Genomic DNA, 21,820 nt, shown 5'->3' on the forward strand with positions numbered 1-21,820 from the left:
AAAAAAAAAAAAAAGACTCTGTTCAGTGGATGAGGCCATACCACAATATATTTGAGACACAAAAGCAAAACAAGAGCTAAATTTATCACAATTATTCCACCCATACTTCACAATAAAGCTAAATTTATCACTACACATGTGTAAAGATATTTGTCTGTTAGTCATTTGTAGCCAAATTAAAGCACTACCAAGACAGTAATATATTATCCTATCATATGTACAGCAGAAATCATTTTTAGTAATTTCTGTGAAAGGAACATCTTTACATTTCCTTGAAATTAGGGGCCATCTAAATGATGTGTCAGGGACAGGGAAGAGAGAGAGAAGGTCTTGGTGGCACAGAGTTGACAATGGATCCTTCGCCAAGTCTGAGAGTAACTGCTATTAAAAGAATGTCCACAGAAGCGTAACAGTTGACTGTATTACATTCTCTGCCTGTGAGCACCAACTACTTTAAAGACTTCTGTATATTGCTTTGAGCATGAGTACTGTGCTGCATACAATTCACTGTAAGCTATTTACTTTTTTTTGTTGTACATATATGTATTTGCCTGTTAAGGTACACATTAAAATCCCAGATATTCAACCAAGAGAAAAAATACTCCTTCCAACAACATCAAAATCAACATTTTCCCCAAACTAGTATGGAACATTCCTTAATCCTGACCACATTCTGGAGCATAAAACATACCTTGTTTTAAAAGATGGAAAGCATGCAAGGCATGCTCTCAGATCACAAAAAATATAAATTAGAAATCAGTAGCAGGAAGATATCTGCGAAGTCTTCAAATATTTGGAGATTTAACAACACACCTCTAAATGACATATGAATCAAAAAAGTCTCAAGAAATAGTTAAAAATTTGAAGTAAATGAAAATGAAACTACAACTTATCAAAATTTGTGGGACACAGCAGAGGTAGTGCTCAGAAGAAAATGTATAATGTAAAATGCATACATTAGAAGAGAAGACATCTCAAATCAAAGCTACTTTATAGCTTAAAGGATTAGAACAAAAGAACAAATGAAACCCAAAGCAAGCAGGAGGAAGAACGTAAGAAAAAGTAAAGTGAAGACAAGTAAAACAGGAATAGAAAAATAATAGAGAAAAGTCAAGAAAACCAAAACAGTACTTTGGAAAGATCAATAAAATTGACACACCTTTGGCTAGACTGACCCACAGAAAAAGATTCCAGTTACTAAAATCAGAATGAAAGAGGGGACATTACTACTGTTCTTACAGAAACAGATGAAATAGAAATATTTTGTGAAAATGAAAACCTACCAAAAAGAATACCAAAGTGTGAATAACCTTTAAACCATGTTACTTAATGAATGTTATTAAAAACCTGCCCAGAAAGAAAAGTCCACACCCAGATGGGCTCACTGGTGAACTCTTTTCAAATATGCGAGAAATAACACTAGTCTTACACAAAATTTTTTTTCAAAAAAGTGAGAGAGGGTGTGCTTCCCAACTCATTTCATGAGGCCAGCATAACCATTTTTGAAAACCTGACGAAGTCATTACAAGATAATAGCCCTTGTACACAAAGACACAAAAGTAACAAAATAGGAGCAAATCTAATCCAGCAACATACAAAGAGGTAATGTATCATAACCAAGTAGAGTTTATCTCAAGAATACAATACTAGCTTAATACTTGAAAATCAATGCAATGCACCATTATTTATAGAATGGAGGAAAATAATGTGATCATCTGAATAAAAGTAGAATCAGCATCTGACAAAATTTAAAACCCACTAATAACAACAGAAATAACAACATACTAAGAGAAGAAAACATCTTCATTTCCATAAAGGGCATCTAAAATAAGCAAGAGTTAACATCATACTTACTGGTGAAACATAGAACACTTTCTTTTTAATTAATATTGGGCATAAGGCAAATATGTTAACTATCATTATTACTATTCAGCATTATATTGGAGGACCCAGCCAGTATAGAAAGGCAAGGGGGAAAACAAGCATTACCTTTATTCACAGACATAGAAAATTCCTACTGAAACTAATAGTAAAACTAAACTAGCAAGGTCACAGGATCCAATGTTAACACATGCAAAGCAGCTGTATTTCTATATAATAATAGCAAGATATTGGAAAATATTTTTAATTCCATTCCCAATAACAGTATTCTAAGGCAAAAAGAAATCAGAGACAGGTCTCAATCAATTTAAAAATTTATTTTGCCAAGGACAAAGGACATGCCTGAGAGGGAAGTTTGTGCCTTTCTCCAAATATGATTTTGAAGGCTTCAATATTTAAAGGGGAAAAGCAGGCAGCAGGGGGAAGAGGGAGGGCGTAGTCACCTTACTGAATCCATATGTTGCAAGAGAAAAGGAGCAAGTACAGGAATAGTCGATTATGTATTTCTCTCATCCTTAGTAATTCAGCACTTAAATAAGATAAGGTGAACAAAGTAACTACCTGTGGAGAGATTTAACACTTTATCTGTAGCTATCTGCTTAAGAACAAAAGGAAAGGCAGTTTTTTTTTTTTACATCACTCAGCTTTCAGCTGAATTTTTTGTTTTGGCATAGTAAATCGGGGTCCCAAGTTTTTATCTTCCTTTCATAGTATCACAAACCCATGAATTCCTTAGAAATAAATGTAAAAGGTCTTCAAAAGCTGCACAATGAAAGCTACAAAACATTGCTGAGAGATGGCAAGACCTAAATGAACAGAGGAACATACCAGTTTCTATTCTGCAACTGTTTTAACTGCTTTTTAGAAAGGCATGTCTGTAAACATTACAAATAGTAACCATTATGTGCTTTGCAATGTTATGCAATAAAAAGCACTCCTCATACATGAAGAATGCATGTCTAAAAATAGTTGTAGTCTGAATCTAATCATGAGGGAACAATCAGATATTATAAGAATGCGAGACTTTCTGAAAACACTTCCAAAACCACCAATGTCACAGAAAAAAGAATGATCAAGCTCAGTATATATTAAAATAAAGAATGTAACAACTAAAATCAATGTGGAATCTTAACGTGACCCTGGATTGACAGCTAAAAAATAGTTTTTTTGACATATGGGAAATCTGAGGATGAACTATGTATTAGATAATACGGAATGAGTATTCCTCATCCAAAATCCTCATCCAAAATGCTTGGAACCTGAGTGTTTCGATTTCGGATTTTTTCAAATGCTGGAATATTTGCATGTATATAATATCTTGGGGATGGGATCCAAGTCTAAACGTGAAATTTATCTTTCATATACACCTACATATATAGCCCAAAGGTAATTTTATACTGTATTTTAAATAAATTTGTGCATGAAACAAAGTTTGTGTACACTGAACCACCAAAAAGCAAAAGTGTCGCTATCTCAGCCACCCAGGTAGACAATCTGTGGTTGCTAGGCATCACCATCATTCCGGACTCGGAATTTACATGCTATTAATAAGCAATCATTATGTTACACTTGTTCACACATAAATACTTAACAGGAAAAAATACGATGTATCATTAATACAGTGAAAAACAATGAGTTCTGGGGAAGTAAGCAGCACAGCAGCATCGCCAGAATACCCGCATCAGCTGTTGAACAGCAGCAACAACAAACAGCTGCAGGCTTTCAGCCTCCAACTACCATGCTGTGTTTTGATTACGAGGCTACTGGACACTTTTTTTTTTTAGGTGAGAAGAAACATCAGAAGCGTCTGAGGGGCCAGAAGTGGGTCCTTTAGTAATGAGGAGGCATTCTGCTAGATGGCTTTGTAAATGTTTCCTCCCAAGTCATCTAACTCATTAACAATGGTTTTTGTCTTCGAAGTCTCTCTTAAACTTTATAAACTGACACGATTTCCTGTTGTGTTATGAATGCATACTGCTCTAATCCTTTAATATTACACATTTTCATCAAGAGCATTTTTGTTTGGGGGGGGGATGAGGGAGTTTGTTTCCATTTATTTTTAGTTTTAGTTTTTAGTTTCTTTCCTTTTTATTTATATATGTTTTTTGAGATAGAATCTTGCTCTGTTGCCCAGGCTGGAGTGTAGTGGCACAATCTTAGCTCACTGCAACTTCTGCCTCCCAGGTTCGAGCAATTCTCATGCCTCAGCCTCCTGAGTAGCTGGGATTACAGGCGTGTGTCACTGTGCCTGGCTAATTTTTGTGTTTTTTTTTTTTTTTTTTTTGAGACGGAGTCCCGCTCTGTGGCCCGGGCTGGAGTGCAGTGGCCGGATCTCAGCTCACTACAAGTTCCGCCTCCCGGGTTCACGCCATTCTCCTGCCTCAGCCTCCCGAGTAGCTGGGACTACAGGCGCCCGCCACCTCGCCCGGCTAGTTTTTTGTATTTTTTAGTAGAGACGGGGTTTCACCATGTTAGCCAGGATGGTCTCGATCTCCTAACCTCGTGATCCGCCCGTCTCGGCCTCCCAAAGTGCTGGGATTACAGGCTTGAGCCACCACGCCTGGCCAATTTTTGTGTTTTTAATAGTGATGGGGTTTCACACATTGGCCAGGCTGGTCTTGAATTCCTGGCTTCAAGTGATCCGCCTACCTTGGCTTCCCAAAGTGCTGGGATTACAGGCATGCAACACTGCACCCGGCCTAATTTTTATTTTTTTTAAATTTTTATTTTAGGCCCAGGATTACACATGCAGGTTTGTTATACAGATAAACTCATGCCACAGGGCTTTGTTGTACAGATTATTTGGTCACCCAGTTACTAAGCCTAGTACCCAACAGTTATTTTTTCTGATCCTCTCCCACCTCCCACACTCAAGTAGGCCCCACTTGTGTCCACGTGTTCTCATCATTTAGCTCCCACTTATGAGTGAGAACATGTGGTATTTGGTTCTATTCCTGCATTAGTTTGCTAAGTATCCTTAGATATTAATGGATGGCCTACAGCTCCATCCATGTTACCACAAAGGACATGCTCTCATTCTTTTTTATGGCTGCAGAGTATTCCACAGTATATATGTACCACATTTTCTTTATCCAGTCTTCCACTGATGGGCATTTAGGTTGATTCCATATCTTTGCTATTGTGAATAGCACTGCAATGAACATGTGTGTGTATGTGTCTTTATGACAGAATGACTTCCATTCCTTTTGGTAAATACCCAATTCCAGTAATGGAACCGCTGGGTGAATGACAATTCTGTTTTTAGCTTTTTGAGGAATCACCACACTGCTTTCCACAATGGTTGAATTAGTTTACATTTCCACCAACAGTATATAAGTACTCCCTTTTCTCCATAACCTCACCAGCATCTGCTGTTTCGACTTTTTTTTAACAGCCATTCTGACTGCTGTGAGACAAATCTCATTTGATTTGCATTTCTCTAATGATCAGTGACATTGTGTTTTTCATATGCTTGTTGGATGCATGCATGTCTTCTTCTGAAAAGTGTCTGTTCATGTCCTTCACTCACTTTTTAATGAAGTTTTCTTTCTTATAAATTTAAATTCATTATAGATGTGGGATATTGGAACTTTGTGAGATGCATAGTTTGTATATATTTCCTTCCATTCTGTAGGTTGTCCGTTTAATCTGTTGACAGTTTCTCTTGATATGTAGAATGTGTGCTTTTTCTATGGGCATTTCTTCCTCGGTGTTAACGTCATCTTCATCATCACTTGATTCAGAACCATTTCAGCTATTTCATCATTGTTCAATAAATGAAAAACTGAACCTTCATTACTTGGTAATAAAAACTTCCTTGATATCCACTTCTTTCAGTTTACTGACAGACTCGAAAGATGTATTTTTTACATATAAAAGGAGGTCAGATATCATTTTTTTCTCACTTTAATATACGGAATCCATCCAAGTCACTACCTTGTTCTTCATCATCATCATCACCATCACCACCACTGAATAGTCACAGGCCAGAGGTTACGCCAAGCATGCACAACTGCGCCTTACGCCACTGCTGGCCAAGTCCTGGCAACAGCATATGTGACATCCTTCATGCTAAATGTCTTCTGCAAGCCTTCCACACCCACACCTTTGTTCACTGCCATTAGCATGATGTTCAAGAAAGTGTTTTTGTATTTACCCTTCACTGATCTAAGGATATCTTGGTCATACGGCTGAATTAATGAAGTCACATTTGGGTGAAAGTACATGGCATGAACATTAATTTTTATGAGAATTTTGGTTGCGGCATAAGGAGAACAGTTGTCAATGGATAACAAAATCTTTCAGTCTTCTTTCAGTCCAGCTTCCCTGCAATGAGCATAAGGCACCGGTACAAAACGTTTATGAAACCAATCAGAAAAGGTATCCCGGGTGATCCAGGCTTCTTGATTAGCATAATAATGGACTGGTAAGACATTCACTTCCTGCAAAAAGGAAGGATGCAAGATTTTGCCTCCTACAGATTTATACCTATACGTGCCTACTGCATTAACACATCCCGTCAGTTTTTCTGCCCTTGGCATCCTTAAATCCTGCAGGGGCTGTCTCATCAGCTGTAGTGTCTTTCTGGGGCAATAATGCCAAAACAGTGGTGTTTCCTCAGCATTATACCTGTTCTGATGTTGAATTTTCATCATCACTATCCCAGGTGAACTCATCAATGAAGCTCTCCACTACTTCACGATCAGCAGATGCTTTATCACCAGAAATCTTTAAAAAGTGAATGCTATGTTTTTTCTTAAATTTCTATAACCAGCCTGTTGAATCTTCACGGTTCCCTTCAGTTTTCAGGTCATCATGGTAGATGCTCATTTCATGACGAGCACGCCATCAAGTGGCATGTGTTCACTGCGGCTCTGACAGATCCATTCTTTCAATTCATTATCAAGATCTTCATTTTCAGCTATAGGTGGTGTTTTTCTATTTTTCGGTAACTTTTGTTCATCACTTTCAGCACAGAACTTCAGCAGTTTCTCCTTCTGTTTCTTCAGGTCATATATGGTGGTCATACCAACACTACACTTTTCTGTAAGACATTTCGCACTTACACCATTGTCCAGTTTCTCTAACAGCTTGACTTTCTGTGCTATAAACATAAACACTTCCCCTTTAACAAACTGCTGTCTCTCTAGGGGTATCTGCAGGCCTCTTTGACATTTTCAACATTATCTTTAAGCTACTGAGCAAAAAATGAGCAAACAAAAAAATATATATATATTGAGTAATGTACAGGTAGGTCTTGGCCCCATGTGGGGTCTAGTGTGGAATCTGTCATTAGCACATCTGACCTGCATACATGCCATTTTATTACCCTTTGTAGGCATGCTTATGTGGGGAAAATCTGGGCATGCGTGGAAAGGATATATTGCAGCTAAAGGGGGCTACAAGGGTCTTTTATACCTTGGGAACACTGCATAAACAAGGTGTGGTGCACCTGCATTTTGAATGTGACCCATCGCATAAGGTCAGGTGAATTTTCAACATGGGTCATACTGGTGCTGGTAACATTTCATAATGTGGAGCATTTCGGGTTTTGAATTTTTGGAATGGGGATACTCAAAGATGACATTCTTGTTTGTTTTTTTAGGTGTGGTAATGATATCATGGTTATGTAGAAGAATGGTCTTTTTCTTGGGAGATATGCACTGAAGTGTTTAGAATAAAATGCATGACATCTGCAACTTACTTTCAGGTGGTTTGGCACATCCATACCCATATACAGAAATTGTCTCGTGCTGCAAAACAACATTTTGGTCAACGACAGACCACATATACAAAGGCTGTCCCATAAGGTTATAATGGAGCTGAAAAATTCCTATCTCCTAATGACACCATAGCCCTCATAACATACAGCGACACATTACTCACACTTGTGGTGATGCTGTTTTACACAAACCTATTGCACTGCCAGTCATTTCAAAGTATAGCATATACAATTATGCACAGTACACTATACCTGATGTCCTTCTACTTATTAAAAAAAAGTTAACTATCAAACAGCCTCTGGCAGGTCTTTCAAGGAGGTATTATGAAGAAGGCATTGGTACCAAAGGAGATGACAGCTCCCTGCATGTTACTGTCCCCGAGGACCTTCCAGTGGGGCAAGATGTGGATGTAGAAGACAGTGATATTAACGATCCTGCCCATGTATAGGCCTAGAATGATGTCTTAGTTTTTAACAAAAAAGTTTAAAAAGAATAAATAAGTGATCAGAATAGCCTTATGGAATAAAGATATAAAGAAAGAAAATATTTTTGTACGGCTGTGTGTGTTTTAAGCTAAGTGTTAATACAAAAAAGTTTTTAAAATGTTAATTAAAAAGTATATAAAGTAAAAAAGTTACAGTACACTCAGGTTATTATTGAAGAAAAAATTTTTTATAAATGTCGTGTAGCCTGAGTGTACAGTGTTTATAAAGTCTACAGTAGTGTCCTAGGCCTGCAAATTCACTTACCACTCACTGACTGACTCATCTAGAGCAACTTCTAGTCCTGTAAGCTCCATTCATGATAAGTGCCTTCTATCAGTGAACATTATTTATTCTTCATATCACATTTTTTTAGATTTGAATAATTTTTTCTAACAAAAGTATAAAGTATGGAAAATTAGTGTATTTGAATCATTTCAGAGAGGATAGCAAGTTTCATACTAGAAGATTTCAGATTTTAGCACCTTTGAAAAGAAATATTCAGAGTGACAAGTGGCAACCAACGCAGGCTGCAGGTGACCTACAGGGTCATCTGAGTTTAGTACACAGTTCACGTAACAGTGCAGTCATTTGTTTTTCTCCTCTACATTTTGAGAGTGCCACAAAACAGACTTAAAAAGAACGAGAAAAGAGTTCACTGAATTCATAGCTGGTGCTAGAAGATGAACTACCGGAGGAAGGTCATCGGCTGGACTAGGAGGTCCAATACCCAGTCCAAAGGCACCGACGATGCAGTACATGGTTTTATTCTCCCATCGCACAGTGCAGCTCCCGTCAGCAGAGCTGTCCCAGAAGCAGGAACTTGCCGTGTGTAATCCAGCTGCGTTCTGGATTATCCAGCTGCGTCTGGATAATCCAGTTTGCATAATTACACAGGTCACAACGTATTTCAGTGGTTCTCCCAGGTTGGTGAGTTGGCTTGAAGTTTGTTCTACTACATTTGTGGTCCATGATTCACTTTGCTGTGTTGATAAGCATTACCACCAACTGCGCTTTCTATAGCCTCTTTTACAATCTGCTCAACTCATCAACGACAAAAGCAGTCTCCTCCGCAGCCTGGTGGTAGTCTTCCATCTTTCCTCCGCAGTGTTGCCTCTACCTCCTTTTTGCCATATTTTGACCTATCTTTTCTATATTTAGATACACAAATAGTTACTGTTGTGCTATAACTACCTTCAGTATTTAGTACAGTAACATGCTGTATAGGCTTGTAGACTAGAAGCAATAGGCTATACCATCTAGCCTATGTGCATAGTAGGCTATACCATCTAGGTTTGTGTACGTACACTCTATGATTTTGCACAACAAAATCGCCTAACGACACACTTCTCAGAACATATTCCCGTGGTTAAGCAACATAAGACTGTGTACCTATATGAGGGTATGGAGTTGGGAAAATGTTTACAGGAAATCCATTTATGGGAAAATTTATGTGTAAACTCTACATTTTATTTACTTTTTTATGTTGCACAATCTAATGAGTAATCCTAAGTCCTGTAGACTAAAGACAATTATAAATCTCAAATAAAATGATATACCTCCAACATGTTTTGTCAATATTTGAAGAAAAGTCAAACCACTTGAAGGCTTTTAAAATTAACATTAGGTTCTTGTCTATCTAAATAGGCTTTGAAAGATGAGAATGGACAGAAGAATTTCGTTTGGTCCAGTAAAGATTAGAGGCGAAGAGTTCATCAGCCTTTGTGTTCCCCAGATGAAGGTCAGCAGGAAAACAGAAGTCTTACATCTCCTGGGCCTGCAAAGCATATCTCTGCACAAGAATGAAGAAAGTCTGTTTTAAAGAAAGTCTGCGTCTTTCTTTAAAAGCTGAATTCAAAGTATTCTACTTTATCTGGGCTTCAATTGCATTTTCAAAGCCTGCTTCCATCAAATATAATTCTTAGTGTCACACAACAAAAACATTTAGTCACTGTTAGTTTTGAGACAAGCCCTAAAACTGTAGATAACAATTTCAGTTCATTCTCAGGGTATCCTTAATAAATATGTAAATCACATTTCCCAATGCTCCATGTCTAATTATTTTTACTTCTTGCCTTTGAAACTATTATGCCATTTGTCCCTAGTTATCACGATAACAAATGATCTTCCAAACTGAGTCAAGAAATCTGCCCAGCCAGTCAACATCCACAAAACCAAAAGTTTAAAAGAAGGTCTTACCACACAGGTTAGGTGTCTACCCACACACACACACACATACCCCTTTTACATGTTCATCTGAAGAAAAAGTGATATGGGAAGATGTAACAAAACCAAAAGAGGACTGAAAAATGTAGTAAGTTGAAATTTGTAGTAGCACTAAGCCTATCCATTCACAAACAATGTATCATAAACAATAGAGAACACCTATAATATCTAGCCTGTGACTCTTACTTTTTTATTATTTATAGCACTAGATTTGAAAACATATATATCAAGGAGGAAACAAAGAAAAAGAAAAATTTTATTAAATTCTAAGCTTATCTTTAGTTGAAAAGAGCCTACAAAGATGGAAAGAAATGCTGCTGGCAGGAAGGCCTCAAGAAACAACCACAAACCTTACGTGTCGCATTTGTTGTTGTTGTTGTTGTTGTTGTTGAGACGGAGTCTCGTTCTGTCGCCCAGGCTGGAGTGCAGTGGCGCAATATTGGCTCACTGCAAGCTCTGCCCTGCGGGTTTATGCCATTCTCCTGCCTCAGCCTCCCAAGTAGCTGGGACTACAGGTGTCCATCACCATGCCTGGCTAATTTTGTTTTGTATGTTTAGTAGAGACGGGGTTTCACCATGTTAGCTAGGATGGTCTCGATCTCCTGACCTCGTGATCCTCCTGCCTGGGCCTCCCAAAGTGCTGGGATGACAGATGTGAGCCACCGCGCCTGGCCTGTGTCACATTTAGTAGTGTGCTGGTCCCCAAAGAACCATGGCAACATTAAAGAAAGACATCAACACCTCAGGAAATGTCTGAAATACAGACACTAAATTCTTATTCAAATATAGATCAAAATCCAGGCTGTAGGAACAATGTATGCAAATATACTGGGGTAAGATGAGTGTGATATCTATGGATGGATAGTGTACATCTGTCTCTTTGCAGGAAAAGAGGCTCCAGGTTGCAAAATACTGAAGGCCTTGACTTCTGCATTTGTTGGTGTACTTCATCTACCCCAAAAACAGGGACTGACAATATTCAAAACATATAGCTTCAGACTCTGTAATACATAGTGAATTCTGCTATGAACCCAAGGCTTCCCATTTGTCTCACTAAGGGATGGTGGGAACTTTCTGAGAAGTTACCATCTGCTTAATGAGTTGAATTGAATATAATGAACAAACAATAATCAGAGAAGACCACAACTGCTAAATACCAAATAAGAGAAATAAAGCAAGACAATGAAAACAGGAGCTGACTGGGATAATTTAGCAAAGTTTCATGGAGATGCTAGGACCTGAGCACGGGCCTAAGGGTAAGGGAAATATTCTAGCAGTTTCATGGTAAAATCGCATGACTAATGGTCAGCACAAAAGAACACAGGCTCTCTGCGCAATGACTATCAAACAAGAAGGCCTGGACTTAACACTTACTGCCATGTATGGCCTACAGCCAGCATCTCTTGTCTTGGCAATAGAGTCTACAAGCTGTCCACTGATGCCGAAGTCACAGAGTTTAATATTTCCACTTCTGTCCAGAAGAATATTGGAAGGTTTGATATCTGCAAGACATAGATATCATTCAGTATACAATTAGCTTCTTCCTAGGTTACATAAGGCCTCACTTTAAGCAAAAATATTGAAAAAACTTAGACCTAACGTAACTGGTCAAGTCCTTAAATTCAGATATATAAGAAGTAAAGCATCTTCATTTATCACATACAATAATTACTCATGTTTTAAACAAGTAGCTTTAATAACTGTAATTGTGTAAATGTAACAGCAAAAGTCATTTCACAAACATCTTATTAATCTATAAGATATAGACAGGGATTGATTTTTCTCTTAACATCTTCAAATTTGTAAAACAGAAAAAACAATGGTTTTCTTCTATTGAAAATGAGAAAGGAAAACAATTTTCTGAATGCCAGTGCTTAAAAACTGAATATCAAAAAAAAATTTCACAAGAAATTTAGGCATTAAATTGTTTTCAAAAGGCTTACAAATTCATTTATTTAGGTCAGATTCATTGCATAACAGTCAAAATATAAGGAACGTCAAATCCCTTTCTCACTGACAATCAAGTCACTACCAGTATGTGCCAACTAATTCTCTATCCATAGCTCAGTCCTTCTATCCATGTCCTTGTCACCACCCTGGCTCAATGAATAAAAAATAAGGTTTTAAAATATAGGATGCAGAAAACATCTAAATGTAACTCAGAAGGTGATCCACAAAAATTTTCAGTAAAGATCTCTTACCATGATTGAAACAGCTGTGGGCCTATCAAAAATCCATTCCTAACCATCCATACTTTCTTTTCTTTTTTTTTGAGACAGAGTCTCACTCTTTTTTACCCAGGCTGGAGTGCAGTGGCGCAATCCCCACTCACTGCAACCTCCGCCTCGCAAGTTCTATCGATTCTCCTATTTCAGCCTCCTGAGTAGCTGGGATTACAGGTATGTGCCACCACATTCGACTGATTTTTGTATTTTTAGTAGAGATGAGGTTTCACCATGTTGGCTAGGCTGGTCTCAAACTTCTGACCTCCAGTGATCCAGCTGCCTTGGTCTCCAAAGTGCTGGGATTACAGGTGTGAGCCACCACGCCCAGCCCCATCCATATTTTCTAACAGAACCTGTGTTTTACTGAGGTATCTCTTCTCATCAACAGCCACACCTCCAAATCCTGGCTACTGGCTGGTATAAGTTTTATAAGGGTAGTCTCATGCTTCTTGATAGTAGCTGGTTTAAGGGCATGAGGCACTTCTAGTGAATGAGCCAAGAAAAGGTATTAGAGAGGTGGGAAAAGTTTCCATATTCCTCACAGAGCTGCACAGCATGAGAGCACCTCTTCTTCAAGAGGCAGCCACATCTAGACATGACAGTGGGAACTGCTCTAGCTGTTACTACCCTGAGGACAGAGTTAACACATGAAGGAGGACAGAAGCAAAAGGAGCAAGCTTGACCCCTAGTCATATTGTGCTTTCAGCCACCCCATCTTTGGATTTATTATGACAGATAATAAATTTCCTTGAAGTTTAAAGAGAGTTATCAGGATTTTCTATTACTTGTAATCAAAAGCACTGACTCCAACAAAAAAGCTAACTGATCCTAACTGATAAAAGACAGCTATAAACTCATCACTTTATTTAGTAAGAGGAAAACAAAAGTTACTTCTGAAGATTTTTTATTTTATTCAACTACTTCCCAGGCAGTACCTTGGTGCTTTACTGCAGTCACTAAGTATCCCTAAGGTGACTAACAAATGCCTCAAAGGTGCTACTTCCACAATTATAAAACACAGCTAACGAAGAAGGGAAAAAAATCAAGACAAGAAGAAGAAGAACTACAAGAGAAACAAAGAATTTTGTCTAGGGACCTAACTCTACATAATTTTAGGCCAAAAGAAAAAACGATATTATTTCTAACAAGCATTAAGCCAAACAAAATTAAATATACTGATGTTCAAGGTTCACTGATTTCAGTGGTCTAGTGTCAACCACAAACAAAATAACTTAAATAAATGGCCCAATTAGTAATGTCTTTAACCACCAGAAATTGTCTCCCAGAATTAGAAATTTTTCACTTCTCTTGATTTTGAAAACCTTTTACTTTTCTTCCTATTTACTGTCAGGCTAAATCACACACTGCCACGTACTGTCTTAGGTTTTTCCATTACAAATGTGCTGAGGGGTAGTGACCCGGTGCGTTTCCTGAAAGCCAGCACCTCATTACCCTGAGTCTAGCACGGTAATAAGTAAAGCAAGCATTTCATCTATTTGCTGGATTAAATTCAGGATTCCCACAGGGTGACTACTTTTCTAGGTTTGGCCTTCAACTACATCAAATGTTTCATTTGAATATGTATCTAATAAGGGCAAGATCACTGTTTACACAAATCCAACATGCTTTAGAGAAATTTCAACTTATAATACCAATTAAAAGATTTCTCTCAATTTAGAAACATCCTCTAATGTGAAGAAACAACAGATAGGGATAGTGCGCCTTTAAAATGCTTGACAGTACTATCCCTCAGATTCTTCTTTGAATGTCCAAAGGACCACCTCAATGCCTTATCTGTATGCGGAAAAACATTAATTATCTATCAGGCAAATGAAAAATTATTTTTCAACTAATAGTAATAACAATGTGCAGCAAAATCTATTTCAGTTTCTAAGTCCAACATACAAGATAGACTGAAATTTATTGAATCCCAAAGAAAAAAACAGTAATAAGAGCTTTAGAGTACATAAAGCATTTTTTGCTAAAAATACGAATATTTTAGGAAAGTTTATACAGTGACACTGTAATTTTCAGTAACTGTTTCATCAATTAGGAGAAAAAAGTTAATTTCTATTAAGCAAATACCAATCCATACCCACCTCTGTGAATAATTTTCAAGTTTTCTTTTAAGTGGTTTAGTGCTTTCACAGTCTAGGGAGAAAAAGAAGAGATGGGATAAGCAACTTGTTTCTTTTTATTCAGACAGCATAATAGTTGAAAACAAGTAATATCCCATGTAGTCCTTTGCATACACTTTAAGCTTAATATTTCATTATTCTGTCATTTCTTGTTATCCAAAGATACTGAATAATTTCAGATCTAAAAGTTTAGTTGTCTTTATATGCTGTTTCCTGATGGCTAAAACAAACAAACCCAGTAACTTAGACTTATAATTTAATAATTCATTTAAAATTTTATCTTTTTTTGTATCGCCAACCTAAAATTTCCTTGTATTTTTTTCCCCTTTTTGTTTTGAGACTGGGTCTCGCTCCCACCACTGCCTCCCAAGTAGCTGGGACTACAGATGCATGCCTGGCTAACTTTTTAAATTTTTAGTAGAGACAGGGTTCTAGCTATGTTGCCCAGGCTGATCTCAAATTCCTGGGCTCAAGCAATCCTTCTGCCTCAGTCTCTCAAACTACTGGGATTATAGGCATGAACCATTGTGCCTGGCCTCTAACATGTTCAAAAATAAAAACAGGACAACAACGATCACTGAGTTGGTTCCATTTCAACTAAGAGTAATAAATAGCAGCAAAATCGATTTCAATTTCTAAGTCCAATAGTAAATAAAAAGTTTTCTAAATTCTCAGTTCCTCACAATTATCCACCCTCATTGGTTGCTAAGCCTTCAAGGTGATTTTTGAAGAGCTAGTGTAACTCTGTTCACTACTGTAACTGTGGGAATTTATTCTGTTGCCTGGTCACTGATCATGATCAGAATATTACATATTTATTCAGGAAGGGAAAGAAGAGAGATACAACCTCAAACTAAAGGAGAACTAAACAACAGGCCAACCATTTGCTGTAAGATGAAGTCTTTGCTGATGTCAAGCTGCTAGGTACGAGAAATGTAGAACACATAAATTTGTTGTGAATAGCTATGCTTGTGTGTTTGCTGGCTTATTAATTAGCAAGAAAAGACTAAACACAAAATAATTTTACATGTGTGCTTAGTATATATAAAATGATCACCAAGTCTTGACTAACGCAAATATGGAATAAATCCTTTTCTACAGTATATATTCTTTATATTGCAATATATAAAATAATTTTCTGTTTTCTAATTTCATGGTCATCCTATCATAGAGTGGTTAAGAGCAGGGTTCTGGGATCATGCTGCCTGAATTTAAATCATTTGCCACTTATAACCGCATACACTTCAAAGCACATTAACTATTTCATCTGTCTATGCTTCAGATTATCATCCATAAAGATGGGGTAACACTATTTACCACAGAGAGTTGCTATGAAGATTAAATGTCACAAACAGTTTGATGCAAATAAGCATTTAATAACCATTAGCTATTGTCATTTTTCTATTATTATAATTATTACGAATAGTAACAAGTTTCAAGATACCACTGGTTTAATATATTGGAGAGAGATGGCTAAACTAATCATTGTAAAATTTCATTACCCAGCTAAATAATGAGTAAGTTTCTAGTCTAAGTTAGCTTCATTTTATACAATTATTTTCATAAAATTTAAAAATAAAATGATTTTCATAAAATCTTTTTATGAAATTATTTGAAAGGGTATATATATCTTGGGGAACTACATTGGAGGGATAGTATGCAGGTAAGGAAGAACTGGGAAATTACATGCAACCAAAGTATCTATTTTACAACTTCCTGTATGATTTAGTTTATATATCAACTAACCTAGAACATGCCATTAGCTCAGATTCTCAGAAGTTTCTAAGAATCTTATGAATTTTGCTCTATGAAAAGTAAATTATCTTTTTCCTTTAGGAAAAAAATGTACATACATTTGCCAACTTAAAGATTCAGAGCAAGAAACAAAGTGATCAATCAATTTACTTTCAAAACTATAAACACATATGTAAAAAAGTACCTATTTTCTTTTTTGGTACTCTGGTGAAAGTGAATTAACCAAATTTAGTAGTAACACTGGTCCCTGAAACTGCTAGTCAAAATTTTAGATAGTTTAGACTGAATAACCAAAATCTTAAATCACAGTAAACATACTTTGTCCAAGGGCTTCAATTATGGGGCTTCAAGGAGACTGCTGTGATTCTGATTAATTTTGGGATAACTGTGCTAATATAACCTATTTAAAAATAGTTAAAGCAACAGGAAAAAAGGAACAGAAAATAGCTTTTTCTAGTTTTATTTACAGAACAGTCTGTTATGATTCATTGAGATTCAAAGGGAAAGAACATTGGGAGTATTTATCGAGACCATTATGACTACTATTATGCTAACTACCCCACAGAAGTAACTTTGTCTCTGGTTATTCACTATGAATTATTTTCAGGAAGGTACTGTGAGTGACACTCAAATATGTGCATTCAAAACTCCAGCAGCATCTCTATATAACTATATAAACAATGAATAATTTAAAGACCAGGTACTTACTGCTAAAGTGATTTTGCCTAAAATTTCTTCTGGAATAACATCATCTAATACACTATATACATATTTGTAAAACTTATCAAACGAGGTAGACATGAGTTCCATACAGATCCAACAGTCACCCTATAAAATAACAAATATCTGTTATTCTTACATATCTTAAATATCACCTTGCCTTTACTTAAAATGTAAATATAATAGAAAGGAGCAATCTTATTCTTGTTTATTTCAAATCTCAAACTAGTAAAATTTTTGTTTTCTTATTAAAGCCTTCAACAGATTTAAATACAAACAATGTAGTTAAAGCCAATTTTCCCCACTCTTTAATTGCATGGACAGGCACAGGCTTACACAGAAAACTTCTGTGCTTTTATGAAAATTTCAAATTTTGCCAAAATAGAAAAAAAATAGGAAATATGTAGAAAACCATTCATTCTTACTAACAATGAAGACAGATGACAGTAATCTTAAGAGACTACATAAACTTCTTAAATTAGCCACACAAAAAAGAAAGCAAAGACAAAAATATATAAAGTAAATCCCATGCCTCAAGACCCTGTTCAAATGCCACCTTCTCAGCAAGGCCTACTTTAACTGATGTAAAGCGTAAGTCATCCCACCAGGCACTCCCCTATCCTGCTCTGTTCTGTAAAGTCTTCATCATCCTCTAATGTAAAGTGTAATTTACTTATTTATTATGTTTGTCATATACATTCCCTACTAGAATGTAACCTCTGCCAGAGCAAAGACTCAATAAATACTTGTTAAACGACTGCATGCTGGCTATAATTAAACTGAATCATTCAAACATTTCTTGCATTATAGATTGTTTTAAACCAATTTGACAGCAATTTGACAATAAAACAGAAATAAATGTGTTGATACCATTTTACAGAATCATCCTATGTCTGGGAATGTAACTAAAACAAATGTTCCATAAATTACAAAAAGAAAAAACAAAACTAGAAATCGATGAACTATCTCACAAAAGGAAATACTACAACATTAAAGAGATTATCTAAAATCAATATTTTTGAAAATGAATACAGTTCATGAGAGAGATGCATGAGTCATGAAAAAATAAAAAATAAAAGCAGATACCATGATTATAATAAAAGTACCGGATACACAGATGAACAAGAACTACAAAGTACCTTACAAAAATGAAAATACTATCAAAATGATTTTTAAAAATTACCTTAAACAGTTCTGTATGTTGTTGCTTATTTATAAATACAGCAAAGATTTTCTACCCACTAATATCGTATCCTTCGATTATATAATAATTATATAATCAATTCTATCCTTGGATTATATAGGAGATTAATGCCTGTTAAAAGTAAAATTACTTGTCCAGAACAATACACTTACCCATGAATAGAATCCAGTGTTCCTAATGTTTTTCTTTTATCAATGTTTACAATGCACTCTTACAACAGGACCACTTTCTAGAATATTCACATAGCTAGCTACATGGCTATACATAATATGTTTTTGTAAAGCATATTGGACATAGTAAACTTTTACTTATTATTTCTGCATTTAAGTCTTTCTTCTCTGTAAACCTCTTTTTCTTTAGAGAGACCTGTGAGAATGGCTATCGTGAAAGATCGCGTAACACCCTCCACCCAAAATAGACATAGCTTTATTTTAGAGACACTATCTAAATAGGTTTACTAAAAATTTTTAGTAGAGACATACAGCACATTTACCTCATCCACTTATCAAAACAATAGAAAGAAAGAACCTCAATAATACAGCAAAGTGAAAAAAAAAACAACAACAACAAAAAATGGCATTCGGAGTCTGAAACGCCTGACATTATCCAAACTCTCCTACTTTCTACTTTTACAAGCTTGGGTCTTCTCATGCCCTCATCTATGAAATGAGACTGCCCCACCATCCTCAGTGGACTGTGATAAAGGGCAAATGAGTTAACATATGCAAAGCACAAACTAAAGTGCCTGGCAGGTGCTAAAAACTGTAGTTACCAAATGGAAGGGAGAAGGAAGGGAAATACAGGCAAACAAAAGAGAAAGATGGACATAGGAGTCGGAGAATAAAGGTAAGAAGTAAACTGAGAACTGAAGATGAGAAGGGGGGACAGAAAAGGGCAATGAGCTCCAGAGAGATACACCTTTGTAATTTTTAAGGAACATAACCTAATGTAACCTTCTTATCTCTCTGACAGTTCCTTTTGGTCATACAGAGAACAAGACAATGGTAATGAGCTGAATTTAAAAAATGAAATGCCCCGAGCTGTCTGAAAAAGTAGTGACAGCAGCATGAACTGTCATGCTCAAGCAGAAAACAGGATGACCACAGGTCTGAAATGCAGAAGTTAATAAATGTGGGTTTATTGGGGGAACAAAGCTAGAGAATGATGAAAAACTCTACTACTAAGGTAACATAAGGGTTCCTAAAGATTCATTTATAACCAGTAACATATACCAATAATAACTAATTAGAAAATAAATTTAAAAAGATATCATTCTCAATAAAAATAAAAACTAAGTCACCAGGAAATGTATCTAATAAAATAGGCAGAACCTTTATGAAAACAAATATAAAATGTTACTAAAGGACATAACAACAACCTGAACAAATGGAGTGGCAGACCATGATTACAAATGTGAAGACTCAAGATGAGAAGCATGTCAAATTCTCCCAAATTAATCTAAGAATTCAGTTAAATTCTAATCAAAATTTTCAAGGACCTGAACAAACTGACCCTAAAGCTTATTTAAAGTAGAGCCAAGAATAACTAAGATAATTTTAAAGAAGAGATACTGACCTACTACACAAAGACTCACAAATAAAAGGTAAATACACTAAAGAAACAGATGCAAAAGTTCATGCACATACAGAAATCTGATATATGACAAAAGTTAAAGTAAATCATAGTAAAAGAATGCATTATTCAACGAATGCCACTGGGACAACTGACCTTCCATATAGAAAAAAATTAAATTCTGACATCAAATCATTCACAAATATATATACAAAAACTCCCAAATGGATTTTGCAAAAAAGCAAAAGTTTTTTTTTCTAAGAGTTCTCCATGACTTTTATGTCAGAAAAAAATTTTTCCCAAGAACACACATAAAAACAACAAATCACAAAGGATAAGACCTGTTAAATTTAGCCCCATTATAATGAATACTTCTGTATAAACAAGGAGAACATACCAAGAGTTTAAAAATGAGAGACAAAAGCATCTATTTGGATGTAAAGAAACAAAAGATCCGTATCCTGACTAATAAACAGTTATGCTACATTAATTAGGGAAAGACAAAACTTAGTAGTAATTATATCAAAGGCAATTAAAAAAAAAAAAGGCTAAACACATGTAAAAAATTCTGAACCTTACCAATCAAGGAAATGCAATTTTAAAAGTGAGATACCATTTCAAACTGCCAAAAATTAAACGTTTATTATCAAATGTTAGTACAGACCAGGTAAAAGATCTGTGACAGTAAATGCTGATGGCATACGCAATAAACATTCCCCCTTTCCTCTGCACAATACACCTAGCTAAAATCTACATTTCCTGGTCTTTAAATGTAAAGAAAGGCAGCCACGGAGGTATCAACACAAAATCATTGGTTCATGACTCCAGGAAAATCCTTTTAGTTCTTCCCCTTTTTTTTTCCCCTTCGTGTGGACATGATAGCTGAACTCTAGGAGCCAATGTGGACCAAAAGGTAACCATAACAACTGAAACCATAAGCTACTAACAGTCAGGAACGACTGATACCAAATACAATTCTCGATCCAGAAACTTTGGTGGAAATGTAAGTCAGTACTCCAGCTGGAGACATGGGTATCATTAAATTTAGCAATTGTATTTCCGGGGACATATGCTGAATAATCTGTAACCTAAGCTGTCAAGGAGACATGCAAAACAATTCTTCATTTTTGTGCTGTTTATAATTGTAAAAAATTAGAAGCAATCTATGTTAGGATTATTTCTAAAAATAAAACAAAATAGGGTGTATTTAATCATTAGAATACTACATAGTTAAAATAAATTAAATCTATATATTATGAATCTATATTTACATAAATCTTGAAAACTATGTTGAATAAAACTGTTGAATAAAATGTATAATAGACAATGCATTTAGCATTCCATTTACTTAAACTGTGAAAATACAGAAAGCAGTATTATGTAAAATGTAGGGGAAAATGCCCATATGGATGACCTAAACCAACAAGCAAGTTAAAGGAAACACTCAGGGTAGTGATGAGATTTGGAAAGGGAAATGTGATGAGGGCTTTAAGTGTATTTATAATATTTAAAGACATAAAGAGTAAATATGCCAATATAGGATTTGGGTAGCTATTTCTCCTCTGTAATTTAGTCTATGTTTAAAATACTTCACAGTTTAAAAAGAACATGGACCACCTTAAGAAACAAAGAAACAAAAAAGCAAATTAAGCAAAAATAAGTAAAAGAAAGGAAGAAACCACAATCAGAATGAATCCCCCCATCAAAAAATAATAATAATAATAATAGAAAAGTAACACAGAAAATCATGTAACTGAGGCTGGACGCAATGGTTCATGCCTGTAATTCCAGTGCTTTAGGGGGCCGAGGTGGGAGAAAGGCTAAGGAGAGGCCAGGAGTTTGAGTCTAGCCTGATCAACAAAGCGAGACCCCACCTCCACCAAAAAAGTAAAAA

General features: G+C 35.9%; 1 protein-coding gene and 1 pseudogene across 3 annotated transcripts in view; both read right to left on the reverse strand.

The window, feature by feature from the left end:
* The window catches only part of MAP2K4 (mitogen-activated protein kinase kinase 4), a 73,572-nt gene that overhangs the window by 18,528 nt on the left and 33,224 nt on the right, over positions 1 to 21,820 (reverse strand). For all 3 annotated transcript variants that reach the window (XM_011933240.1, XM_011933241.1, XM_011933242.1), the window contains 3 exons: positions 17,139 to 17,258; positions 14,637 to 14,688; positions 11,687 to 11,814 (listed from right to left, as the gene is read on the reverse strand). In XM_011933240.1, coding sequence (XP_011788630.1) covers positions 11,687 to 11,814; positions 14,637 to 14,688; positions 17,139 to 17,258 — 300 coding nt within the window. The remainder of the gene's footprint in view (positions 1 to 11,686; positions 11,815 to 14,636; positions 14,689 to 17,138; positions 17,259 to 21,820) is intronic.
* Positions 8,674 to 9,184, reverse strand: LOC105505449 (annotated as a pseudogene).

This window comes from Colobus angolensis, unplaced genomic scaffold, assembly GCF_000951035.1.
Source record: "Colobus angolensis palliatus isolate OR3802 unplaced genomic scaffold, Cang.pa_1.0 Scaffold125, whole genome shotgun sequence".
Lineage (NCBI taxonomy): Eukaryota > Metazoa > Chordata > Mammalia > Primates > Cercopithecidae > Colobus > Colobus angolensis.